Source organism: Simochromis diagramma, unplaced genomic scaffold, assembly GCF_900408965.1.
Source record: "Simochromis diagramma unplaced genomic scaffold, fSimDia1.1 OVJJ01000531.1, whole genome shotgun sequence".
In the NCBI taxonomy this organism is placed as follows: domain Eukaryota; kingdom Metazoa; phylum Chordata; class Actinopteri; order Cichliformes; family Cichlidae; genus Simochromis; species Simochromis diagramma.
In genome coordinates this window covers 892,450-915,654 of record NW_024387353.1, presented here as the reverse complement: position 1 = coordinate 915,654, position 23,205 = coordinate 892,450, and the positions used below count along the sequence as shown (strand labels likewise).

Genomic DNA, 23,205 nt, shown 5'->3' with positions numbered 1-23,205 from the left:
AAGAAAAATGTCTGCAACAGTTTAAATGCTAACATTACCTCTTGGTTTAAGGACTTCACTGACTGGCTATCTGGGTTGAGTCGGCAGACCTCATGTCCCTCCTCCTCTTCTTCACCAATCTCATCCAATGTGACAAACTCCTGCAGCTCATCCTCCGTAATCTCCCTAGTCCACTCTTCTCCCTCCAAAAAACCTTTGTCTCCACCCTCATCTGCCCCCACCTCATCCAGAGTCACTAGCTCAGATGTGTCATCCAAAAAAGTTTTCTCAATATATTTCCTTGGTCTTTCCAACGTTGTGTTTTCTGAAGTTGCAGGTCGATTATTCCTATCATCATCTTCCACAGGGTGTATTTCATAGGTAGAGTCTTCCCTTAAGTCTTTTATCAAGGCATCACTCTTTGTTGTTGGTGTCTTCTTGGTCGGTGGCGTTGTCTCCTCATTTTCTGTATTTTTCTCAGGATCCTGTTTCTGGGAATGTACAGCCCATGTGGTTCTCCTTCTTGCTGTAGTCTTGTCTTTTGTTGGGACTTCTTTAGCCGTTCTTTCCTTTCTCCCACTGGTAGATTGTTCTGTAATGGCTGAATTGCTGTTGTCAGTCTCTACCGCTTCTGGCTTTTCAGATTGTTCTGTGTATGTCAGTTTGTCCTTTTTGTATCCTCTAGCAGACCTTCTACTATCAGACCTTTCTGCAGTAAAAGCATCTTGAATTGGTTCATCTTTATCAAAGTTTACTTTCCCATGAATGATCTTTTCAGTGTCCTTGAGAATATTTCTGCCTTTTTCTGTATTGCTTTTCTTTGTTCTTGTCTCATATTTTTTCTCCATCTTGTCCTCTTTTATTGGTAATTTCCCCTCTTCTTCACTTTTAGATGTTCTGGACCTTGATCCACTCCTCCTTGTTGGTCTATCATCTCTTTTAGGTTCATTGGATTTATCTGTTCTTTTTTCCTTGTTGTCTGCCTCCAATTTGGTCTCTGTGGTTGCTGGCTCATCTTCCACAGAATCAATTACCTGGTAAGCTTCTTCCTCTTCTTCTGTGGCTTCTTTAGATACTTGGGTGCCGAGGGTTTCAAATTTTTGGTTATCATCTTCTATTTCAGTCAGATCATCAACTGAATCCAGTATCTCAAATGCTTCAGTAGCATCTGTTGAAGTTTTTTGGATGTCTTGACATTCAATGTACTGTTTTATTTCATTTCGGATTGTGGATTTTATATCGTCTAAAATCTGATAACCTTCCCCATGCAATGTGTGGCTTTGTTTAGGTCCTGAATACTTGGTTTTAGCACAGCCATCTTGATTTCCATCGTCATCCAGCTGTTCTTCTGTTTGATCATCAACTGAATCAATGACTTGGTAAGTTTCACCATCTTCCTCCTCCTCCTCAATACATTTTCCGACATAATCCCCTGCCGCAATGCCCTCTCCTGACACGTTGTGGTCAGACTTTGCTGTTGCACACTCTGTGTTTTTTTTCTCTGATTCATTAGAATATTGAATCTTTACAGATGCCTCAATATCTGATGTTGATGCCATCTCTGACAAATGGGTCTTGTGGCCTGAGGATACAGTGTGTGGTCTTCTGGCTGGAGATTCTGTCTTGTGTGGCTGTGCTCTGCGAAAAGGCGATGCATGAATTTCGACAGGCAGCGAAGAAGAGAATAAAGGGGTCTTAGTGGCCTGAGCAGATTGCATAGATGTGGTATTGAATTTGGTTGGTTCAGATGAGCCTTTTTGTTTTTTTGGTGAGTCAGTGGTCAAGCCTAAAGACAGGGTGCTTTTCTCTGAAGCTTCAGTGGGCTTGGATTCAGAAGATAAAGCAGCTGAGTTCTTAGACTCTTTCAAGGATCTTGTTGAGATCTTCTTGGCATAAGATGAAACATCTGAGTTTTGTCTTTTTCTTTTCTTTCTGGAGTTCTGCTCAGATGAGAAGGTGCCTTGGTTGTCATCCACATCCTCAACAATTTCATCAACAGTGACAAAACTCTCAAAATTCTGCTCATCAAAAAGCTGAGCGTCTGAAGAAATAGAATAATCATTATGACTATCAGTTAAATCCAGTATCTCAAAGGTTTGTTGTTCAGTACCCTCTTTTACAGTGTTGTCTCCCTCTTCAAGAGGCTGTTTTTTACCTTCTGCAATTAAGCCAGCATCTTTGGAGGCTTTGGATGATTCCTTCAAAAGCGTTATTTCATCTTTCCCCTTGATTCCATCTCCCCTGCTCTCTGCTTCATTTTTGTCACAAATGTCCACTACCAGAATCAAATCTTCAGACAGCTGCTTTACTGTAAAACTTTCATTTTTGGCCAAAGGATTGGACTCTTGAACTGTAGTTATTTGGTCTCTGATATCATTGTCTAGCACTTTGCGAGAAGCATCCAATTCAATTTCACTGCACTCCTTTAAACATGCGTCATCATCATTAACACTGTCCAAGACCTGAAAGCCTCCTTCATGTAATTCTTGGCCTTGCTCAGGTCCAGGTGTCTGACTTATCTCCGACTCAATAGTTTCCCCAGCAATGCCTTTTATTGAAACTTTGTGGTTTGAGATCGTTTTGACATTAGAAGACAACCTGCTTTTCAAAGTGGATTTCCTTGTCTTAGATGAGGAAGGTGACAAAGAAATCTTGAAGCCTTTCAAGGATTTTAATGAGGTTTGTTCGGCAGAGGATAACACATCTGTGCTTTGGTCCTCCCCAGAGTCATCGAAAATCTCATCAACAGTGACAAAATTCTCCAAGTTAAAATTTTGCTCATCAAAAAGGGTGGTATCTGAAAAGACTTGGTCATCGACGCAATCATTAGCCGAGTCCAGTGCCTCAAAGCCTTCTTCTTCAGTACTATCTGGTGAAGCTTCTTTGATGCTTTGATGTTTAACATTTGTCATTTGGCCAGAGTCTTTGCAGGTTTCTCCTGAAAGCATCTGTTGTTCTTTTTCTTTCCCCCACCTTCCATCGCCCCTGCTCCTTGAAGCTTGATTCTTACTTGTGTCCAGCACTTCGTTTCTCTCAGCCAAATCTTCAGCAACAGATTTATCAGAATTATCTACTTGAATCACATGCTCTTTGGACAGCTGCATCAATGTGGAACCTTCATCTTTAACTGTTTGAGTGGCCTCTTGAACTGTTGCTGTTCGGTCTTCAGTTACACCGTCTAGTGCTTTGAAAGGCGCATCTATTTCCATTTCACTAAACTCCTCAGGACTTTCATCTTCAATACTGTCCAAGACCTTATAGCCACCTCCAAAGAATTTCTGGCCTTGCTCAAGAGCAGATGACTGGCTTGACTTTGACTCAACAATTTTCAAAGCAATGCCATTGGCTGAAAGTTTGTGGTCAGATTTTACCACTAAACTCTCTGTTGGTTTTGCTTGTTCTTCATTTGGCTGACAAGTCTCAACTCCACTTAGAGCTGCTTTTGATGCACAGGTCCTAAAACCTGAATACAAAACTTGCAATGCTCTGGCTGGAGATTTTGGGTTACTTGATGCTGCTTTTTCCACAGAGGAGGCAGGAGTTTCCATAGCCATACATAAACTGCTCCTCGCAGTGGCTTTCATTGACTTGGATAAGGAATGTGAGAAAGAAGAATAAGTTGCTGAGCTCTTGGAGTCTTTCGGGGATCTTGTAGAAGTCTGCTTTACAGGAGATGAAACATTTGAACCTTGCCTTTCACTTTTCATTCTAGAGTTCTGTTTAGATGAAGCCGTGCTTGGGTGGTCTAAGGTCATATCTTCCACATCATCAACAATTTCATCAACAGTGACAAAGTCCTCCAAGTTGAAATTTGGCTCATCAAAAAGGTTGGTGTTTGATGAGGCATGGTCATCAGTATGATCATCAGTTGAATCTAATATCTCAAAGGTTTCATGATCAGTACTATCTGATGAATTGTCTTTCATGTCTCTGTTGTCAGCATCTTTGGACGCTTTGCAGGATTCTTCTGAAAACATTTCTTCCTTTTCTTTTCTTCTTCTATCTTCTGTTTGGCCTCTCGGGTTTTGGTTGCTACTTGTAATTGACATTTCAATTTTATCAGCTGCATCTAGAACTGTAGATTTATCAGAATTTTCCATTATCTGAATCTTGTTTTCCTCAACCTCTCTTTTCTCTGCTGAGTCTTCATTTTCAACCAGACGATCATCCTCTTGATTGGTAGCTACTTGGTGTTTAGAAACCCCATGTAATAGTTGGACAGAAGCATCCAATCCAATTTCACTCCATTCCTTTGAACAGGTTTTGACTGCATCTGTATCGCTCTCCATGACTTGACTGTCCAACTTATGCAGTCTATGGCCTTTCTCAGGTCCAGGTGACTGCCTTGACTCTGACTCAACAGAACTTGTTTCTTTGTGCAGCTTATATGTGTCAACTGATGTCTCAGCTTCTGCTGCTGATGCCATCTTTAATGAATGCGCCCTGCAATCTGAGGATGAAGTATGCAGTGCTCTGGCTGGGGACTTTAACTTGCTTGGGTGTGTTTTCCTACAAGTTTCAAAAGACTGAGAAGATGAGGAGGTAGAGGTCTTAAAGACATTAGAAGACAAATTTCCTTTCACTGTGATGTGAGTTGGCACGGGTGAGGAAGAAGAGGAGGCAATGTGAGAGCTCCGCCTTTCTCTTTTCCTTTCAGAGTTCTGCTTATGAGAAGAGCGGCTTTGGTGGCTAAAGGCTGCTTCTCCCGTGTTGTCACCAATTTCATCAACAGTGACAAAGTCCTCTAAACTGAAATTTAGCTCATCAAAAATATGTGTTTCTGAAGAAACATGGTCATCAGTGTTATCATCAATTGAATCCAATATCTCAAAGGTTTCTTGTTTAGCACAATCTGCATCGCATGACATGTCTTTGTTGACTTGTTCTTCAACATTTAGGATTTGGCCCAAATTTTCGGGGGCTTTAAAAGACCTATGCATTTCTCCTTGTGTTTGTATGGTTGTTCGAGCTCCCTTGATCCTTGGACTTTGGTTCGTTCTTGAATCTAACACATCCTTATCAGTGGCATCTTCTTGAGAGTCCTCTTTAACTACAGATACTTGGTCCTCGGTAACACTATCCATCACCTGGTAAGAGTTTCCTTGCTCTTGTACACACCCAGATAAATTGGTTTCAGTGCCATCTTGGCTTCCGTCTTCATTCATCTGTTCATCCAATTGATCCTCAATCGAGTCCAGGATTTGGTAATCTTCAAAGTCCTCCTCCTCAGGATACTTGCCAGAATAATAATTTCTGCATTCTTCTTCCGTCCTCTCCTTCGACTCTTTGAGTATGCCATTGTTAAAATCAATTTCTAGATTCGGTTTTTGGCTTGTCAACTCTAACCCCTGACTATGTGCAGCTGAATGTATAGCTAATGATGTTTCTGTTCTATTTGTCTCTGTAGTAATGCCCTCTGCTAACACTTTACCCGACTTTCCTACTGCACTTTCTTTGGGTTTTGCTTCTTCGTCTCTATGAAGCTGATATGTCTCTACTGTCACATCTGCTGCTGCTGCTGTTGATGAAGAAGGCTTACAGCTGAAGGATGGAGAATGTAAGGCTATCTCTGGAGACTCTGGATTTTCTGGCTGTGCTGTTTGGCAAGGGAAGGGAGGAGTTTCAATAGATTGTAGAGAAGAAGAGACAGAGGTCTGGCTGACACTAGGAGATGAGCTGCTCGTCGAGTCGTTCAAGGGCCTTGTTGAGATCTGTTTTGTAGTGGTCGACACAACCAGGCTTTGGTTTTCTATTTCCACTCCGCAGGTCTGCTTAACCAGTTAAAGAGATGAGTTATTTTCAATTACATAACTGAGCTATTAAAAAAAAAAAAAAAAAAAAAAACCACCCAAAAAACAACTAATAAAAGGGACCACAGAAGACTGTCACTAATAAACTAAGATATATTATCATATCTAGGGATGGGTATGGTTTAGGTTTTATCCGATACCAGTACCAAACCGGTACTTTTGAAATGGTGCCGGTGCTTAAACGGTGCTCGAACCGGTGCTTAAAGAATGGAGAACACAAAATTGGTCCAAAAACCTCTCATGTTCAGCTGTTTTTTGTAAAAAGATAACAATGTTAGCCTTTTCTGCAGCTATAGGGGATTTATGGCATCACTCTTGGCTGGAAGCAGAGCTTAAACAATGGAAAAAACAAACTTTGTCCAAAAACCTCTCGTGTTTAGCTGTTTTTCCACTTTTTCTTTGGTCATTTTAGCCTTTTTGGCCAGGGTGAAGGGAGCATCTGCCATCAAACAAGAAGCCAGCAGCATGTAACTATGATGATGTTTGCTAGTTCACCTTACATGCATTAATGTAATAACGTGGTTAGCCTACTCAATGTAAATTACACACGAACAACATTAAGCTACTCACGCAGAGAAGAACGGCTGCTGCTGCTGCCATCATCATCAGTCATCATTTCTGCTACACTGGCAGGGCTACGGGCCAGGACTCTAATCTTCGGGTTTTCGGGGGATGTTGCTAACTCCGGGTCCGATAACAGGCACCACACCCGCAGTAGATGTGCACGGTCTCGCGGCAAGCTATCAAATACGGCGCATTTCTCGGCTTTTAACAAAATGCTATACGTCGCTATGTGTTTCATCAGATTTGAGGAGTTACCTCCTTTGCACAGTATCACCTTAAAGCACTTGTTGCAGGCTGCTGAGTTTACATCTTTTGCTGTGAAGTACAGCCAGACTTTGACCACTTTGCTTTGGGCATTTTTAATCTGTAGCTCTTCTCTAAAAGAACGTACGTACCTGGGCCCGCCTACTACGCTCGCAAAGGTAAAATGATTGGCTGGAATCCAAAGTGTATGACATCTCAGGAAAAGAAAAAAGCACCGCAATGTGCGCTGCTTTTCGGTCTGGTTACTACCGTTTATGTCAGAACCGGTGCCATTACCGGTACCCATCCCTAATCATATCATAGTTTAGTGGGTTTGATTCTATATACACTGTATGTTTATGCATATATGCAGACCAAATTTGAAGCTAGAAGTAAGGAACTCACCTTTTCTTCCATTTTCTCTTTACCCAAGTCACTTCTAGAGGTTGTTTCTCTCTTGCTGGGGCTCTAAAAAGATAAAGATTGCTTACTACTTTACTTGAACAAATTGGAAATGCGTTACCCTCACAAAAATATGGCAGGTCATAGTTAGAACATTTTTGGCACTTTGCAAATACACTTTTTGCCAGATATTACCATTTTATCCACAGTCTGTGTCTTGGTTCCCTGAATCAATATGGGCTCGTCAGCATTAATATAACGAAGTTCTTTGATCATTTCCTTAGACTTTGTCAGACTTGTGACTTGAGGAGCAGGGGTAGAAGCAGCTGAAAAACTTCTTCCATCAGCAGAGGTGACTGAAATTACTGGTGACCCTTCTTCCCCTACCCTCCCTTCTGCCTTCTCTACATCCTGACTCGCCTGAAGAGCAACGGTGGATGTTATGATCTCAGTTCCTGGTTTATCACTGGTTTCTTCCATTTCTTGGTCACTTGTTGCACTTTGTCCTGCTGTGAGAGACTTAGAAATGTTCGAACTAACTGATACTGCTGGTTGAGCAGAACCAGAGGTACTTGTTTGCTGAAGAGTTTGCGCCCCTTTATCAGAAAGAGAAGACTGTGCTCCACTTATCACAGTCGGGAACTTAACATCTGTGGTGTCCAGTTCAAGATTTACTTTAATCTCACTGGAGTCTTGCAGACGCTGTTTTAGGCTCTTCAAACTAAAATCAAAAGCAGAAAATCTTTGTTAGTTGCCCACAAAAAACAAGTTTGTTTTCACAAAAATGGTTACACATAACATGTTACAAAACAGAGAAAGAAACAAATATCATTTCCAATTTTTTGTTCAGCAGTCATTAGCTTAAGACACATTTACATAAACTGCCTGTTTTGTTTCTCCACATCTTTTAGAGCCAGTTCATTATAAAAATTAGAGAACCCCCCCCCCCCAAAAAAAAACAACAGGAAACCATACTTCACCATATGAGACTATTATTTTTTCGTCAAACCAAGAATCCGAAAACCCAAAATGTTTAGTATTAGAACTGTTTTAACTTCTACAGGAGAAGCTGCACCCAGATTCAGGAATTGTCGTATTAGAAAGAGAAATACTCACGTTTCAATGCGTCGAACTTTTTTCCTGTATAGAGGATAAAAAAGGAGACGGTCTAAGGGTCTATTTTCATAACAAATAAATACGTAATTTATTCTAATAATTTATTCATCTCTTCCCCTATTTTAGTGAAAGTCATACCAAATTACATTCGTAGATAAATGTTCATTTGAAGCAATCTTCTCCAACACCTCTGTTACAAGACTAGATTCTGCCATCTCAATGTAAATCTGAGAATAGAAATAGTCATAAGAAAAGCCCAAAGACAAAAAGGAAAACGTTTCTTAAAAAGTGATAATAGACATTAACAATTCTTTTTTTTTTTTTTTTAAACTCGTTCATGCTTTAGTTTACCCAAGCAAAGGTGCAGTATGAACTACAATATGACTGAACATGAAACGCATACATAGATGGGAACATAGATGCAAAATTTATGCTATAGCGATCCTGACTGAAATACAGTGGGATGCAAAAGTTTGGGCAACCTTGTTAATAGTCATTTTCCTGTATAAATCATTGGTTGTTACAATAAAAAATGTCAGTTAAATATATCATATAGGAGAGACACACAGTGATATTTGAGAAGTGAAATGAAGTTTATTGGATTTACAGAAAGTGTGCAATAATTGTTTAAACAAAATCAGGCAGGAGCATAAATTTGGGCACTGTTGTCATTTTATTGATTCCAAAACCTTTAGAACTAATTATTGGAACTCAAATTGGCTTGGTAAGCTCAGTGACCCCTGACCAAAATACACAGGTGAATCCAATAATAAGAAAGAGTATTTAAGGGGGTCAATTGTAAGTTTCCCTCTTTTAATTTTCTCTGACGAGTAGCAACATGGGGGTCTCAAAACAACTCTCAAATGACCTGAAGACAAAGATTGTTCACCATCATGGTTTAGGGGAAGGATACAGAAAGCCGTCTCAGAGATTTAAGCCGTCTGTTTCCACTGTTAGGAACATATTGAGAAAATGGAAGACCACAGGCTCAGTTCAAGTTAAGGCTCGAAGTGGCAGACCAAGAAAAATCTCAGATAGACAGAAGCGACGAACAGTGAGAACAGTCAGAGTCAACCCACAGACCAGCACCAAAGACCTACAACATCATCTTGCAGCAGATGGAGTCAGTGTGCATCGTTCAACCATTCAGCACAGTTTACACAAGGAGATGCTGTATGCGAGAGTGATGCAGAGGAAGTCTTTTCTCTGCCCACAGCACAAACAGAGCCGCTTGAGGTATGCTAAAGCACATTTGGAATAAGGTGCTGTGGACTGATGAAAGTAAAATTGAGTTATTAGGGCATAACAAGGGGCGTTATGCATGGAGGAAAAAGAACACAGCATTCCAAGAAAAACACCTGCTACCTACAGTAAAATATGGTGGTGGTTCCATCATGCTGTGGGGCTGTGTGGCCAGTGCAGGGACTGGGAATCTTGTGAAAGTTGAGGGACACATGGATTCCACTCAGTATCAGCAGATTCTGGAGACCAATGTCCAGGAATCCGTGACAAAGCTGAAGCTGCGCCGGGGCTGGATCTTTCAACAAGAAACACTGCTCAAAACCCACAAAAGGCATTCATGCAGAGGAACAAGTACAACGTTCTGGAACGGCCATCTCAGTCCCCAGACCTGAATATTATTGAAAATCTGTCTTGAGTTAAAGAGAGCTGTCCATGCTCAGAAGCCATCAAACCTGAATGAACTAGAGATGTTTTGTAAAGAGGAATGGTCCAAAAATACCTTCAACCACAATCCAGACTCTCATTGGAACCTACAGGAAGCGTTTAGAGGCTGTAATTTCTGCAAAAGGCGGATCTACTAAATATTGATTTCATTTCTTATTTTGTGGTGCCCAAATTTATGCACCTGCCTGATTTAGTTTAAACAATTTTTGCACACTTTCTGTAAATACAATAAACTTCATTTCACTTCTCAAATATCACTGTGTGTGTCTCCTATATGATATATTTAACTGACATTTTTTTATTGTAACAATCAACGATTTATACAGGAAAATGACTATTAACAAGGTTGCCCAAACTTTTGCATCCCACTGTAAGTAAAACCGTTAATGCAGTCATGCAACTGAAAACACGGGGGGGGGGGGGGGGGGGGGGGTGTAGGTGTGTGTCGTACCCTGTTAGCAAGTGGCAAGAATCTGACAAAAGAACCACTGAATGCCACCACTTGCATGACCATCATGATGAGGTCCACAGATGTCTCAGAGATCTCCACACAGATCAGCCGCTCCTCCAGAGACTCTGAATCTGGAACATGCTGAAAAACAATGAAAAGCCGCTGTTAAGGAGCAGGAAATAGAAAAACTTTTTTTGGATGACTACAGATATAATTAAGTGATAGCTTACTTACAATATTGCTCCATTTCATCAGATTTCTGTACATGAGCTCCTACAAAAAGATTTTAAAAGATATTGTCACACACATTGCTATTCTGTAAATTCAATTATCCAACTCATAAACTGTATGCAGTAAACAGCATACAGTTTTAGAAAATGTATAAATTATGTATAAAAATGTATAAATATCAAACATTTTGAAAAATTATCCAACCAAAATTGTAAAACACGTCCCTATCCCAAAGGTATAATTCGATTTTATTTATATAGCGCCAAATCACAACAGCTCACATATGGAAAAGATATATATAAATCTTATAAAGTTTTTATCTGTCTTGTATGAAACTTGTATGAAAAGCATACAAGAGTGAAAACACATATAAGATCCCTTGAAAAATTATATAATGAAACTTGTATGTTTTGTATACTTACTAAAAAAAAAATATGAAAGTAATGAGAAAGTGGCCACTTTCATGAGTAAATCATGTATGTTTTTACTATTTCTTTTCCATATGGGCTGCCTCAAGGTGCTGTAAGGTACATTGCATTACATTTTAAGGTATTTTTTAAGTCATAAATCAAAACATAACATCAAACAGCTTCACAATAGTACCGCAATGTGGGTAAAATTCGGGGCAGAGCATAACGAGTAAATGCACCAGATGAAAGTCAAACTAATTTGCGTCAAACGCCAAATTGAACAAGTGGGTTTTAGGTGCGATTTAAACAATTGAATGGACTCAGACGTAAGGACATCAACTGGGAGATTGTTCCAGAGTCCCCTTTGGGTGGAGCAATGTTTGGCACAGTGTGTTTTGGGGTTTAAAAGCCACAGAAACACGGTATCAAGAAAAAAAAAAAAAAAAAAAAATATTATATGTGTCTCAACTGTTCCGGTACTCCTGACACACACCAGATCAACTAAAGGTTTTCGCTTAGGCAGCGGTTGTCCTTCTCTCCTGGACTGGCTGGAGCTTCCGAGCTTTGACAAAAGTCCAGATAGGATAACCACATTTACTCAGGGCCTTCTTAATGTGATGTTCTTCTGCTTTCCTGGCTGCTTTGTCTGTGGGGATGGTGTTCGCTCTGTGTTGTAGCGTCCCAATGACACCTAATTAATCCTTGGTCCACCCCAAGGATCAGGTCCCCCGACACAAACAGAGTAACATAGTGTACGCTGTCAAGTGCCAGGAGGATTGCCAGGATTTATAAATCGGGGAAACCATACAACCTCTGGCAAAGCGGATGACACCACACAGAAGAGCTACCTCTTCTGTGTGGTGTCATCTGCAGTTTATTTACACCTATAGGCCAGTGGACACTCTTTCAATGATGAGGATGTACACATCCTGGACAGGGAGGAACGCTGGTTTGAGCACGGAGTCAAGGAGGCCATTTACGTGAAAAGGGAAAGACCATCTCTGAATCGAGGAGGGGGCCTAAGGGTACATCTTTCGCCATCTTACAATGCTGTGATTGCAGCTACTCCCCAACTCTCTGTGAATGGTACTCATGGCCATTGATCAGTGGGCTTTGATCAGTGGTTGTTGATCAATGGTCATGAGAATTTGCATAATAATGATGAAGGAACCATTGTTCCTTCAGTGTATGGAACGCCAGGACTGCCATAATGAATTAATTAAATACACCATTAAATAATTAATTAAATGTGACAATAATTAATTAAAATTGGAATTAATTAATTAAATAGTTATGACACATGTAATTAATTAATTATTGACACATTTAATTAATTATTATTAATTATTTAATTAATTATTTAATGATATATTTATTTATTTCATTTTGGCAGTCCTGGCGCCTGGCTCTCATCATGAAATAATTTTATCTGTCAGCCTCACCCATCAAACTCAGGGGGCGGGGTTAATGCTGCCCATGCAGCTTCTCTAACATTTGATTGGTTGCCGTGCAAAGTAAGTCAAAACAGGTCGATCCTAGATAATCGATTGCTTGTGTAGACTTGGGGCAGCCAGGTATCCCAGAATGCAGATCAAATCACAGGCAGCAATGGTGGTGGTGTAGTTTTAAAATACCCCGTTTTTCTGTCACCAGCTACACTTTTAACAGTGTTTTAGCCGCAAATGTCGCGACGTATGTCTGGTCAGGTTGTCAACATAGAACATGTTTGCAAAAGTGCTCAGATGTTTTCAGAGATTTCACTAGCTCTGCTAACAATTAGCATGCAGAGTGCACCCAGGGGGTTACGTTAACCGGTTTGTTTACATATTCCACTCTCCGTGTTCCACATGTTGCATTCGCAGATTCTCATTTTCACCGAACGATCGTCTCTTTCCGCCTGGTCTTGTGTCTCTGTGCTTCTGTAACATAAAGAACGAGCTGACATTTTCCTCACGAAACCAGCGATCAGCTCAACAGACCCTCAGTTTACCTGCATGCACCCTCCTCCTCATCTGTCAGCTGTTTAACACCTGCTGCTAATTCAAGAAACACGCCTACGTTACCTGGTGATAGTCACAGTTTAACCGGGCAGCCGGTACTCGATATAAAGCAATGTCAGCGCATTTTTCTGCACAAGATAAGTAAATATAGTGTTTTCCCCGAGCGCAGAGCTGCTGGAGCTTGTTTCCTTACAGAGCACTTTATAGGCGAAGCAGCTTCATCAGCGGCTGATGTCCAATCACCGGCACACAGCTTTGAAACCTCAGCTGAGTTTTAGCTCTCAGTGGTTAAACGCTGGACTTCATTCACTCAGGTTCTGTCTGTCGGGTCACGTTTACTTCGCTGTTTTATTTACAACTGAGCAAATCGGTTTGGCTGAGGTTAAAGTTACGTTTCATAACTGCATAGTTTCACAGACGTTTAATGGTTCACTGGCACATGTGTTAGACTGAACTATCATCTAAATATCATCTGTTTTTTAATAGTTATTCAACTGTATTCTAAGCACCAGCTGTCTGTTAGAATGTGATTTTTTTTCTCTCTCTGTTGGCAGAGGTATAAGAATGCGCAGGAAAATCTGACGTGCATGGCAAACTTCACCGACGATATTTAGGGAGGAATAAACACACATCAAACATAAATGAACCATTTGCCTGTCTCCATAATTGAGAGCATTTTCTCTTCGTATGTCAACACTCTCTCTCTCTTTTTTTTTTTTTTTTTTTGCTTTTTCGGTCATGTTATGTTTAACTGTCAAAGGTTTGTTACAAACTATGAAACACATCGTGCAGACTTCTGGATGTTAGAAGAAAACTAATACTGCTCATGAAGGAGACTAAAGGCAGGAAGGTGTCCTTTAAAACTAAACATGTTAATAGGACCTCCCTATTTATATCATAGTTTATGATATAGCATGTGTATTTCAGTAATAGCCTGCTGATTTCAGGTGAGCAGTCGCACAGCTCACGTAGGCGTTATCTGTGAAACTCCTTAACTATAATTTATCCAAGTTAACTTCAGTTAACCATTCAGACAGTTCTTTTGCAATGAAAAACATAAACACCCATGCTGGTGTAGGTTTCCTCAGTGCCAGCTGTTAACATTATAGCTGCTTATGCAGTAACCATGGTAACCACGGACTGAGCGGCTGGATCGACGGAGGTCAGACAACAATTTTACATGTATGACCTTAGAACAGGACACAGCCACTATACGTGCTGGCCTCATATCAAATGTGAAGGCAGACTGAGTCTATGTTTGACGTTTTTTATATCTAATCTTCCTTTTCAAACATTTAAACAGCAGCGAGTCTGCAGCTGAGGGAATACAAACTCAAATTGTCGGAACAGGTTTGCTTGTTTCTTGGATTCATTTGGTGATTTATTAAATGTATAACTGTTATTCTAATCTGCTGCTGAGTCTCTTACACTTTTCTTTATGCTGTATATTTTCACGTCTCTGGAATAGTTGGCAGTTAGATAGTCAGCTGGGAAACTCTGTGTTAACTCATGGAGCTGAGGATATCGTGATATCGTGGATATGCTGACCTCGCTCCGTGGTGTACAGGGCCGTTTACCCTCATGATTAATATTCACTATAAAAATATTAGCCGAACATCATGAAGTCTGTATGTGTTTCATAGTGTCGAACAACCTTTGTACAGTTAAAGCCAGCAGTTACTACATGACGGAAACACCAACGTTATCTCTTTTATGCGTTTATACACAGGTCACGCTGATTACTGAACAAAAACCCAAAGATCAGATGTTAAACAGATTTATTTGCTCTCTCTCCTCCTTAAACATGTTTTTAATGTTAGTTATAATTCAGAATTGGCGACTGAAACACGTAGGACACATAAGAACATCAGGAAATAAAACACCGATAAATATAACCTCAGTAAAAGAAGTCAGCGGGGGTTATTACAGCTGTGTACCGGGGCCTGCGCTTTGTCGGTGGGATTGCTTGCGAGGCGAGCGGGTCTATCCCACGCTTTGCCGTGAGACTGGGCAGACATCTCCGAAATCATCGAAGCACTTTTGCAAAGAGGCTGTATCTTGACAAACCGACCAGACACATGAAGATTAAACCACTACATTCTCGGCTAAAAAAAATATTAAAACGGTATTTGGTGACACACAAACAGGGTTTTTCAAAGTTCAGTTCTGTTAGCTTCCACATGCCGGTTGTTGTGTGCTAGAAACAATGGCCACCAGGCCAAAGCAATGGTTTTGACTCGATCAGCGTTAACCCCGCCCCCTGAGTTTGATGGGTGAGGCTGACAGATAAAATTATTTCAAGATGAGAGCCAGGCCGCCAGGACTGCCAAAATGAAATAAATAAATATATCATTAAATAATTAATTAAATGTGTCAATAATTAATTAAAATGTGAAATACATAAATAATTAATTAAATGTGTCAATAATTAATTACGTGTCATAACTATTTATTTAATTAATTAATTCCAATTTTAATTAATTATTGCCACATTTAATTAATTATTTAATGGTGTATTTAATTAATTCATTATGGCAGTCCTGGCGTTCCATATCAGTTTCAGTCATTATGCAAATGTACTGTTTATAAGATTGGAAACCTGCAGTCAGCTGAGACTGAAGAAGTCACTTGGATGAGTGACGAAACGTTTCTCCCACTGAAAACGCTACATCCAGATGAACAGAATCAACTTTTGGAGATGGTTGTCAACTGGTTGCATTCAGGTTATAGTCCCATATAAAAGCAAAGTTATCAAGCATGTATGTTATTTTGTAGTTAAATTGAAATCCTGCAGGAACAAGATAAAAATTAATTTCAGATTCTAGCTGGACTCTAAAGTTAAGAAATTAAGGTGAATTTGTATGTTTATACTACGTAACAGTTAATCAGTGTATTATCATGAACAGACTGCATGTAATTGCTAACTTAAACCCATTAATTCACAAAATGATTCACTGACTCTGCCTTAGTTTTTTTTTTGTCGCAGTCTTGATACGCCAAAGATGGTAACTGACTGCGCGTGGCCACAGCCCTGGTCCCCACCTTTGAATTAACTACATCAAAGGCAACAAGACTGCAAGTTCATTGTACAAAGTCGCAATGGTTTTGGTTGTGCCAGTCTCCAACCATCATCCAACCATCTTCCCTATGATTTGATCATAGTTCAGCAAAATAACAGACCGAATAACACATCAAAGTTTTGGACGGAGTTTTCCATACCTCAGTGGATCCAGGATGCATGTCCTGTAACACGAAGTGGATATTGAGTATCTGACCTCCGACAGAAATAGGATTTTTCCTGTGCAGTTGAACAAAACTGGTACAGGCATTCCAGTCACTGAAGTACACGAAGGCCTGTAGGTTAGGATAGAAAAAGCCTCAGATAAAAATAAAAGTTTTCAATAAAGCTTTGTTTGATTTAAAAAAAACAAAAACAAATGAGGAATATTAAAATGTCTGTGCTTGTGTCAGTCTTCAGCATCTATTCCTCACCCTCCTCTGCAGTGATAAAACGATGATCTTGTAGTACAGAGTATGAAGATTATGAACAGGGAAATGGTGCCACACTAGCTTGGCGACATCCTCGTGTCTGTAGTTCCCTTCTGGCAAACCGGTCAGCATAATGTGGGGGAAAACAGAGCCTGGAGGACGGTTTTTCTATAGGACACAAAGTTAATTCAAAGAGGGGGAAAAAAAGCAGAGGCAACACCTGCACATTGTGCTTCCTTTGATAAAGTCATTAACTATTTTATGCTATTTGATACTGAAAACAGTTCATGACATTTTACATAATTAAGCACAGATTTTCAGAATGTAATGAACATGGGATAAAAATGCAGATTTCATATATATTCATATCAAAATGAGGAGCATGGAGTTTAGAACTGGAGATCAGGGGTGATTGGACGATTGACTCAAAAGCATTACAACATTATTTCTTTAGCAATTAAGAAGAAAATGACAAAAGTTGGTTCAAAGAGAAGCATTTGCAGATTAAGATTCAGCCAGTTTCTCCAAACTTCCAAGGGTGGTTATGCAAACAATTTTCAAACTACTTTCTTAGCCAAATGTTATATCTAGTTGGTAAACAATATCTTATCACAAGTAATTAAAATTACAATTTTCTTGTTACTTGACCAGATTGGAGAATTTAAAAAAAAAAAAAAAAAAAGTGCTTACCTGTTTTTTTGTCAGCTGGACCGTCACAAAATCTATAAGTCAAAAATAAACAGAGTCACATGTAAGAGCCACTTATTTCCTACATTTTGAATCTGGAGTTAAGTTCTAGTTCAATTTGTTTTTCTCACCTGGGATGACAAACCAAGGAGATGTGGTAGGGAACAAAAAGGGATACGTTTTCATTGTAACCCAAAATGGTGAAGTGCTTCCCTGAGGAACACCAAAATTTGCTGTTGGGATTGTTGCCCCTTCAGCGACAACCTTGCTGTCCGGCAAAGCTTTCGCTGCCAGTCTAGGTGCTGCACAAACAAACAAAAAAAAGAAAAAAAAGAGAGCTTTATTTTAATTTATTAAATGCTTTGATTTTGACATTTCCTATTTACCATCATATCATTCCAATTATTTTAAGATATTTAACATATATAAAAAAAATAAAAATAAAAATAAAAAAAAAAACAGTGACTAGCTGCTGAGGCAGTTTGTTTTTGTTTTCAATGTAGCAGGCAACAGAATTTTAAGTCAAGGTTAATTCTGTTGTATGCATGTATGGCACACGGTTGCTGTGGTCGTGATAATTTTGTGAGGCCACATAAAGGCTCAGATGAGCTTGCCAAAGTTCTACAAGTTGTCCCTCCATCGCTTGTGTCCAGATCACACGCTACACTGCCGTGCTGCTCTTTTCATCTTCATTTCTGTGTTTGCGTGTGCACAGTGTGAGAGGCTGCGTTGACACCCTCACGACGGCCGACAGGATTTCAAACAGGTTTGATTTTCTTATGACCAAAAGATTGATGATCGGGAGCTGGTCGAGGTCGCTTCTCGTTACCCCATGTATACTACACAATGCACGACATACGATTAAGGTGAAAATCGGGCCGATCCCCAAAACTGTTGCACGACGGAAAAATCGACTCTAAATGGGCCAAAAATCACTCAGTGTATGCCCAGCATAAGAGTTACCAGTTACCCTTAAGGATATTTTTAGCTACCTATTATGTAACTCCCCATACATCTACATCTCATCTGCTTTATTTTATCCAAAAACAAAGACTTACGTCTTGCTGTGGATTCATTTCTTGGTATCTTAATCCTGTAGACATTATGGGCAAAGCCCTGTTTCAGGAGGCTGTACCAAACTCCGAGTCGATCAGCATCGTAAATGGACTCAAATTCAATAAACACCTAGAACAGACATGCATAAACATGAAAGATAAGAGAAGATAAGACAACAATGTCTTTTTTGTTTAAATCCTCGTAATCAAATGTATGAACATGTGTGTTTTTAACCTTGTTGAGGAGAGGCAGGTAGTTTTTGACAGAACCGATTTTTTCCAAAGCTTCCCTGAGATCATTGGCCTCACTTGGTGAGATATTCTTGATGTAGATTACCGTTGATCCATCATCAGTTGTCTGCTGCTTTAAGAAGAGCCAGCAAACGTTCAAACAAATACAAAGAGTTTATTTTTGTTTGTTCATTTGATATGTTATATTTACAAATCTATGTATAATTCAGGGGAAAAAAAAAAAGTTACTTACATAATTCACCAGATTCATCAGGGTGCTATAAAACCCAAGCTGAAACATGAATGTAAGAGAACACAGCGTTAAAGGCACTACGCTCTACGGCAAGACACTTCTTACTCTCTTATTTAATTTTGGGTAGTATCATTTCAAACATTTATTGTATGTAAGGTGGTATTTATAAGGCACTTCAGTCTGGAGGGTTTTCTTTTTTCCTTGATACAAATTTAGCAATTTGTGGCGCAGCACAGCAAAAGGCAGCGAAAGACTAATTTATCTAGTTGCATCATCAATAAATCATAATAATTATTCAAAGAACAGACAGTTTGATATTTTCAAGTTAAAAACTTGTAGCAAGGAAATTGAGATAGATAAAAGCTTTTTGCTAATGTTAACCAAGAAGCTTTGAAGTTTGAGGCAACATAAAATATTTTTTAAAAAAGAAAATTTTAAGGCCTTAGTATGGTATTTACATGCTCTATTACATTTAAATAATCTAAAAATTCAATTAATAAAAAACCTACTTTAAACAATATTTTAAAGTTATTTAGTTAATTACCATCCTCTAAGTGCCTTATTTACTAATCTACAGGGATCAACAAGATTGTGCACTAGAAGCACGGCAATTTTTTCCAAACATGCCACAATATACAGTATTTTTGTATTAGTACGTACCGGATTCATTGGAAAGGAGTGGATTAAAAAATCCAAACAAAGTGTGGACCCATTGAGAATAATACTCTTCTCTTTTGACGCTTGAAAAAGCTTTTTTGCCTTCATCAGACTTGGTGCAATGGCAAAAGCCTAGAAGGAAAAGTCACATTTGTTATTATTCCAATTATTCACTGTGCACTGTACTTGTGTGTATTTGTGTACTGTGTTGGTGTACACAAATACAAGAAAATGTAGGCTGACCTCACATAAAGAAACCAAAGAGAGACCTAGAAATATACCTGTGGGATCACTGAGTAATGCAGATTTATAACTTGGTACCTACCATACGCATTTGAGGAATAACATAGATGTCATCTTCTAGATATCCAAATTCAAATAGGGTGAGCTGATTGGCAACGTCCGCCTCTGTGTAGCAGCTATTTTCGTATTCTGGCAGGTTTGTGATCAACATCACCTTCATTTTAAACAGGAGGGGAAAAGGAGAAATTAGAAGTTAAGATTCAGGAAAGTGAACTTACCCAAACTATTAAGCAGAATGCAACACAGGAGACAAAAGTATGATGACTATCTTGTAAAAAGAAATGTGAAATGCCAAAAGCACCATTTCTGAAAAACAACAACAACAACAACAACAACAAAAAACAGGTTTTGTTGTCACGTTTGTTGACTAAATTTCCAAATTATCTTTACCAAAGTGGAAAAACATTTGTAATTTTTAAAGACATACAGATAACACTATTACTTTTGCTAAACATTGATAAAGAATATTTTACTAGATTTTTATTATTCTTTTCGCTACAACTAAAACTGAGAGATGGGTTATTCACACCTTTAAGAAAAAGAAGAAAAAAAAAAAAACAAAACTTACCTTTGACGGCAATGTTTTATTATTTTTGAAACAATCTGCGAGGTAGAGTGAACATAAAAACAGTTAAATAAATGGGAGTTTTGATCCAAAAAAAAAACAAAAAAAACCAAAAACAAATAATGACCCACATACAGGCTTCTGTCATTACTTACTCAGGCGATTTCTATCCATGAGCTTTTCTATCTTCTCCCCAAAAGTCAGGTTGCTAAAACTTTGCTGTTGCTTGCCTGCTGTTGCAGCTGTTGGCTCAGTTTTGGAAGATGCAGCTACTGCAGTCGACACTGCTAAAACATTGCTGACAGTTTTTGACAGGTCCTTTTGACTTGTCACAGCAATCACAAGATCTTAAAAAGGAGGAGAAGTTTTATTCAGATAGATTGCAATATTTTGAAAAAGAATTTTAGAAGCAAACCTCATGAACATGTCCACAGGCAGACATAAACTAAAGAAATGGCAGCAAACTCAGTAGGAATGTGTTCATAGAAATGCATTGAGTCCTGTGAAAACTATTTTTCAACATGAGTGTATGTTTTTTCATTATCAGTAACAAAGACACAACCTGTATTTTGTGTCTCCAACAACACTGTCCTACATATTCCATGCAATACTAAAGTCACAACTAATAATGCTAATAATGGTGCCTAACTGTTACCTTACTTATTCCTAAAATATAGAGTTTCAGTTTCACAAGCTTAATGGTATCAAACATACCTTTTTGCTGTGTGACTGTGTTCACACTCTGAATCGTCTGCTTTGCCTCCAGGGCAGCTTCAGTTGAACTTCCTGACATTTGCAGGGTTTTTTGTCCTAGTGCAGTTGTGGACTCTGGATCTGGCATCACACTCTGTTGGATCTGTGATGAGGATGGCATTTTTATAGTTGTCTGTGGTGTCTTTAGTGGTGTCTTTAATGGGGTCGAAGGTTTGGGTAGAGATGCATCTAGTATGGTGTCAGCTGTATCAATTGAAGGTTGATTCTCCTTGAATTTGGTTGCTAGGGCCTTTTTACATGCTCCAATCTCCAGTGATTCAGCACGTTTGGTATCTTTTGCATCTACATCAACACTGGTAGATTCTACTGGGTGCTTTATTTCAGAAGCTGCTCCATTTCTTGTTTCAAGAACCTTGGTTGTGTTTTCAAGCACTGTTGCAGAGTTTTGAATCTCCAAAGTTTCTGTGTTTTTGACAATGGTCTGTGTCGTATCAGTAGAGCTTTCAACTTCCATGGACTCTGTCTCTTTTGTTTTTCCAGATTCTAGTGATTCACTGTGTTTGGCCTCTTTTGTCTCAGCTCTGGTCTGCAGTCTCTGAGGGTGATCAATTGTTGGTGTGGTCTTGGTTGTACTGGCTGGTGTCTGACCCTCACTCGATTTGGCTAGTAAGGCCTTTTTCTCAGCAAAATGTTCGACTTCCATTGCCTCGTCCACATCATTTTTGGCAGATCCAGAATCTTGAACCTTTGTATCCTCAAAGCAATCCTCAGTGTGTTTGGGCTCTTTTGTCTCAACTTTCAACAATTTTGCCTGCTGCTGTGTTTCAGAAACTGATACATTTTTTGTCTCAGGAATCTTGGTTTTCTTTTCGGGAACTATTCCAGATTCTTGAACCTCTGAATTCTTGTAGGATTCTGTTTTTTTTATGGTAGTCTGTGTTCTATGAGGTGTATGAATCGGATATTTTGTTGGAGATACATCAAGTGTAATCTGAGTTGTGCTGGTTGGTGTCTGATCCTTATTGGATTCGGTTAGTTCAGTTGTTCTGTCAGTAAAATGTTCTGTGGGCTGTGTCACTTTTTTATTCCCAGAATCAAGTGGTTCAGTATGACTGGCCTCTTTTGTCTCAGCTTTGGCTAATTCTGTCTGCTGCTTCATTTCAGAAGCAGACACATTTCTTGCTCTGTCTTCCAGCATAACTGCAGATTCTTGAACATTTGTATCACTTTTGGGAGTCTTGAAGGTCGCATCAGGCTTATTTTCTGAAGCTTTAGGTTTGGGTGGAACATTTGTGGCATGAACTGTGTCCAACATGCCTTTTTGCTCCTCTTGACCCTTTTCGATCCTTTCAGGTGTCTGCTTTGTATCCAAAGCAGCTTGAGCTGAGCTCCCTAAAGTCTGTAGTGGTGTTTGTCCTATTTCAGAGGACTCTGGTTCTCGTAAGCATTTGCTACCGGAAAAACTTTCAATTTCCATGGGCTCTACGACTTTTGTATTCACAGACTCTAATAGTTCAGTGTGTTTGACCTCTTTTTCCTTCTGATTAACTTTTTCATCAGCCTGGTTCTTTGTTTCAGAAGCTGTTGCATTTCTTGTTTCAAGTACCTTGGTTGTCTCCTCACTCACCACTGTTGGCTGCTGAAACTTTATTTCCATTTCTGGTGGCTTTAAAGTCTCTACACCAGGCTTATCTTCTGAAGTTTTAGATTGAACATTAGTGCCCTTTACAGTAATTTCTTCCACATTTAATGTTGTTGAAGTTCCTGTTGCAGCCAATTGTTGTAATTGACTTTGAGGTTTGTCGATAGTTGAGGCCGTTTGTGCTTGGGCAACTAAGACCTTTGCACGAGTGACAATTGCAGTTCCTTTAATTGGATTCACAGTCTTTTTTGACAATTGGACCACCTTGACTGTATCTTTAGATGCAACTACAGAGTTTTTAGCATTGCTTTCAGATCTTTTGAGGGCAGGTCTTTGTTTTGAGACGGCATCACCCTGCTGCTTTCCTGAACTTTTGGAATCATTACAACCTTTAAGATTTGAAGCATCTTTCTTCTCTTGAACAACATTTACAGCTCCTTTTGCAGCTACTTTGCCTTGCTTTAAGGTTTTGGATATCGGTTTTGTTGAGACACTTTTTGCTTTGGAAACCAAGACTTTTGCTTTAGTAACAAGTTTGCCTGTTGTATTTCTTTTGTCTCCAGATGACAAAGACAACGGCTTTTTAAAAGAATTTCCAGTTGAAGCAGATTTAGTTGACTTGACGATTTTTCTGTGAAGAAAAGATTTTAATAAGTGCAAATGACAGGAACAAAGAGAATTTCAATCGAGATGAAGGTCTGAATGTCAAGCATATCT

General features: G+C 39.2%; 1 protein-coding gene across 3 annotated transcripts in view; it reads right to left on the bottom strand.

Moving 5' to 3' along the window:
* LOC120718583 overlaps positions 1-23,205 on the bottom strand; it is a 46,450-nt gene that overhangs the window by 6,725 nt on the left and 16,520 nt on the right. The window contains exons 11-29 of one of the 3 annotated variants that reach the window (XM_040007134.1): positions 20,847-23,119; positions 20,288-20,479; positions 20,136-20,170; positions 19,590-19,721; positions 19,268-19,396; positions 18,608-18,646; positions 18,359-18,487; positions 18,127-18,253; positions 17,200-17,370; positions 17,072-17,103; positions 16,385-16,549; positions 16,112-16,246; positions 10,486-10,524; positions 10,252-10,392; positions 8,253-8,341; positions 8,115-8,138; positions 7,194-7,719; positions 7,002-7,064; positions 39-5,750 (exon numbers count right to left, since the gene is read on the bottom strand). In XM_040007134.1, coding sequence (XP_039863068.1) covers positions 39-5,750; positions 7,002-7,064; positions 7,194-7,719; positions 8,115-8,138; positions 8,253-8,341; positions 10,252-10,392; positions 10,486-10,524; positions 16,112-16,246; positions 16,385-16,549; positions 17,072-17,103; positions 17,200-17,370; positions 18,127-18,253; positions 18,359-18,487; positions 18,608-18,646; positions 19,268-19,396; positions 19,590-19,721; positions 20,136-20,170; positions 20,288-20,479; positions 20,847-23,119 — 10,153 coding nt within the window. The remainder of the gene's footprint in view (positions 1-38; positions 5,751-7,001; positions 7,065-7,193; positions 7,720-8,114; positions 8,139-8,252; positions 8,342-10,251; positions 10,393-10,485; positions 10,525-16,111; positions 16,247-16,384; positions 16,550-17,071; positions 17,104-17,199; positions 17,371-18,126; positions 18,254-18,358; positions 18,488-18,607; positions 18,647-19,267; positions 19,397-19,589; positions 19,722-20,135; positions 20,171-20,287; positions 20,480-20,846; positions 23,120-23,205) is intronic. The other 2 variants (XM_040007136.1, XM_040007135.1) reach the window with 2 other exon arrangements.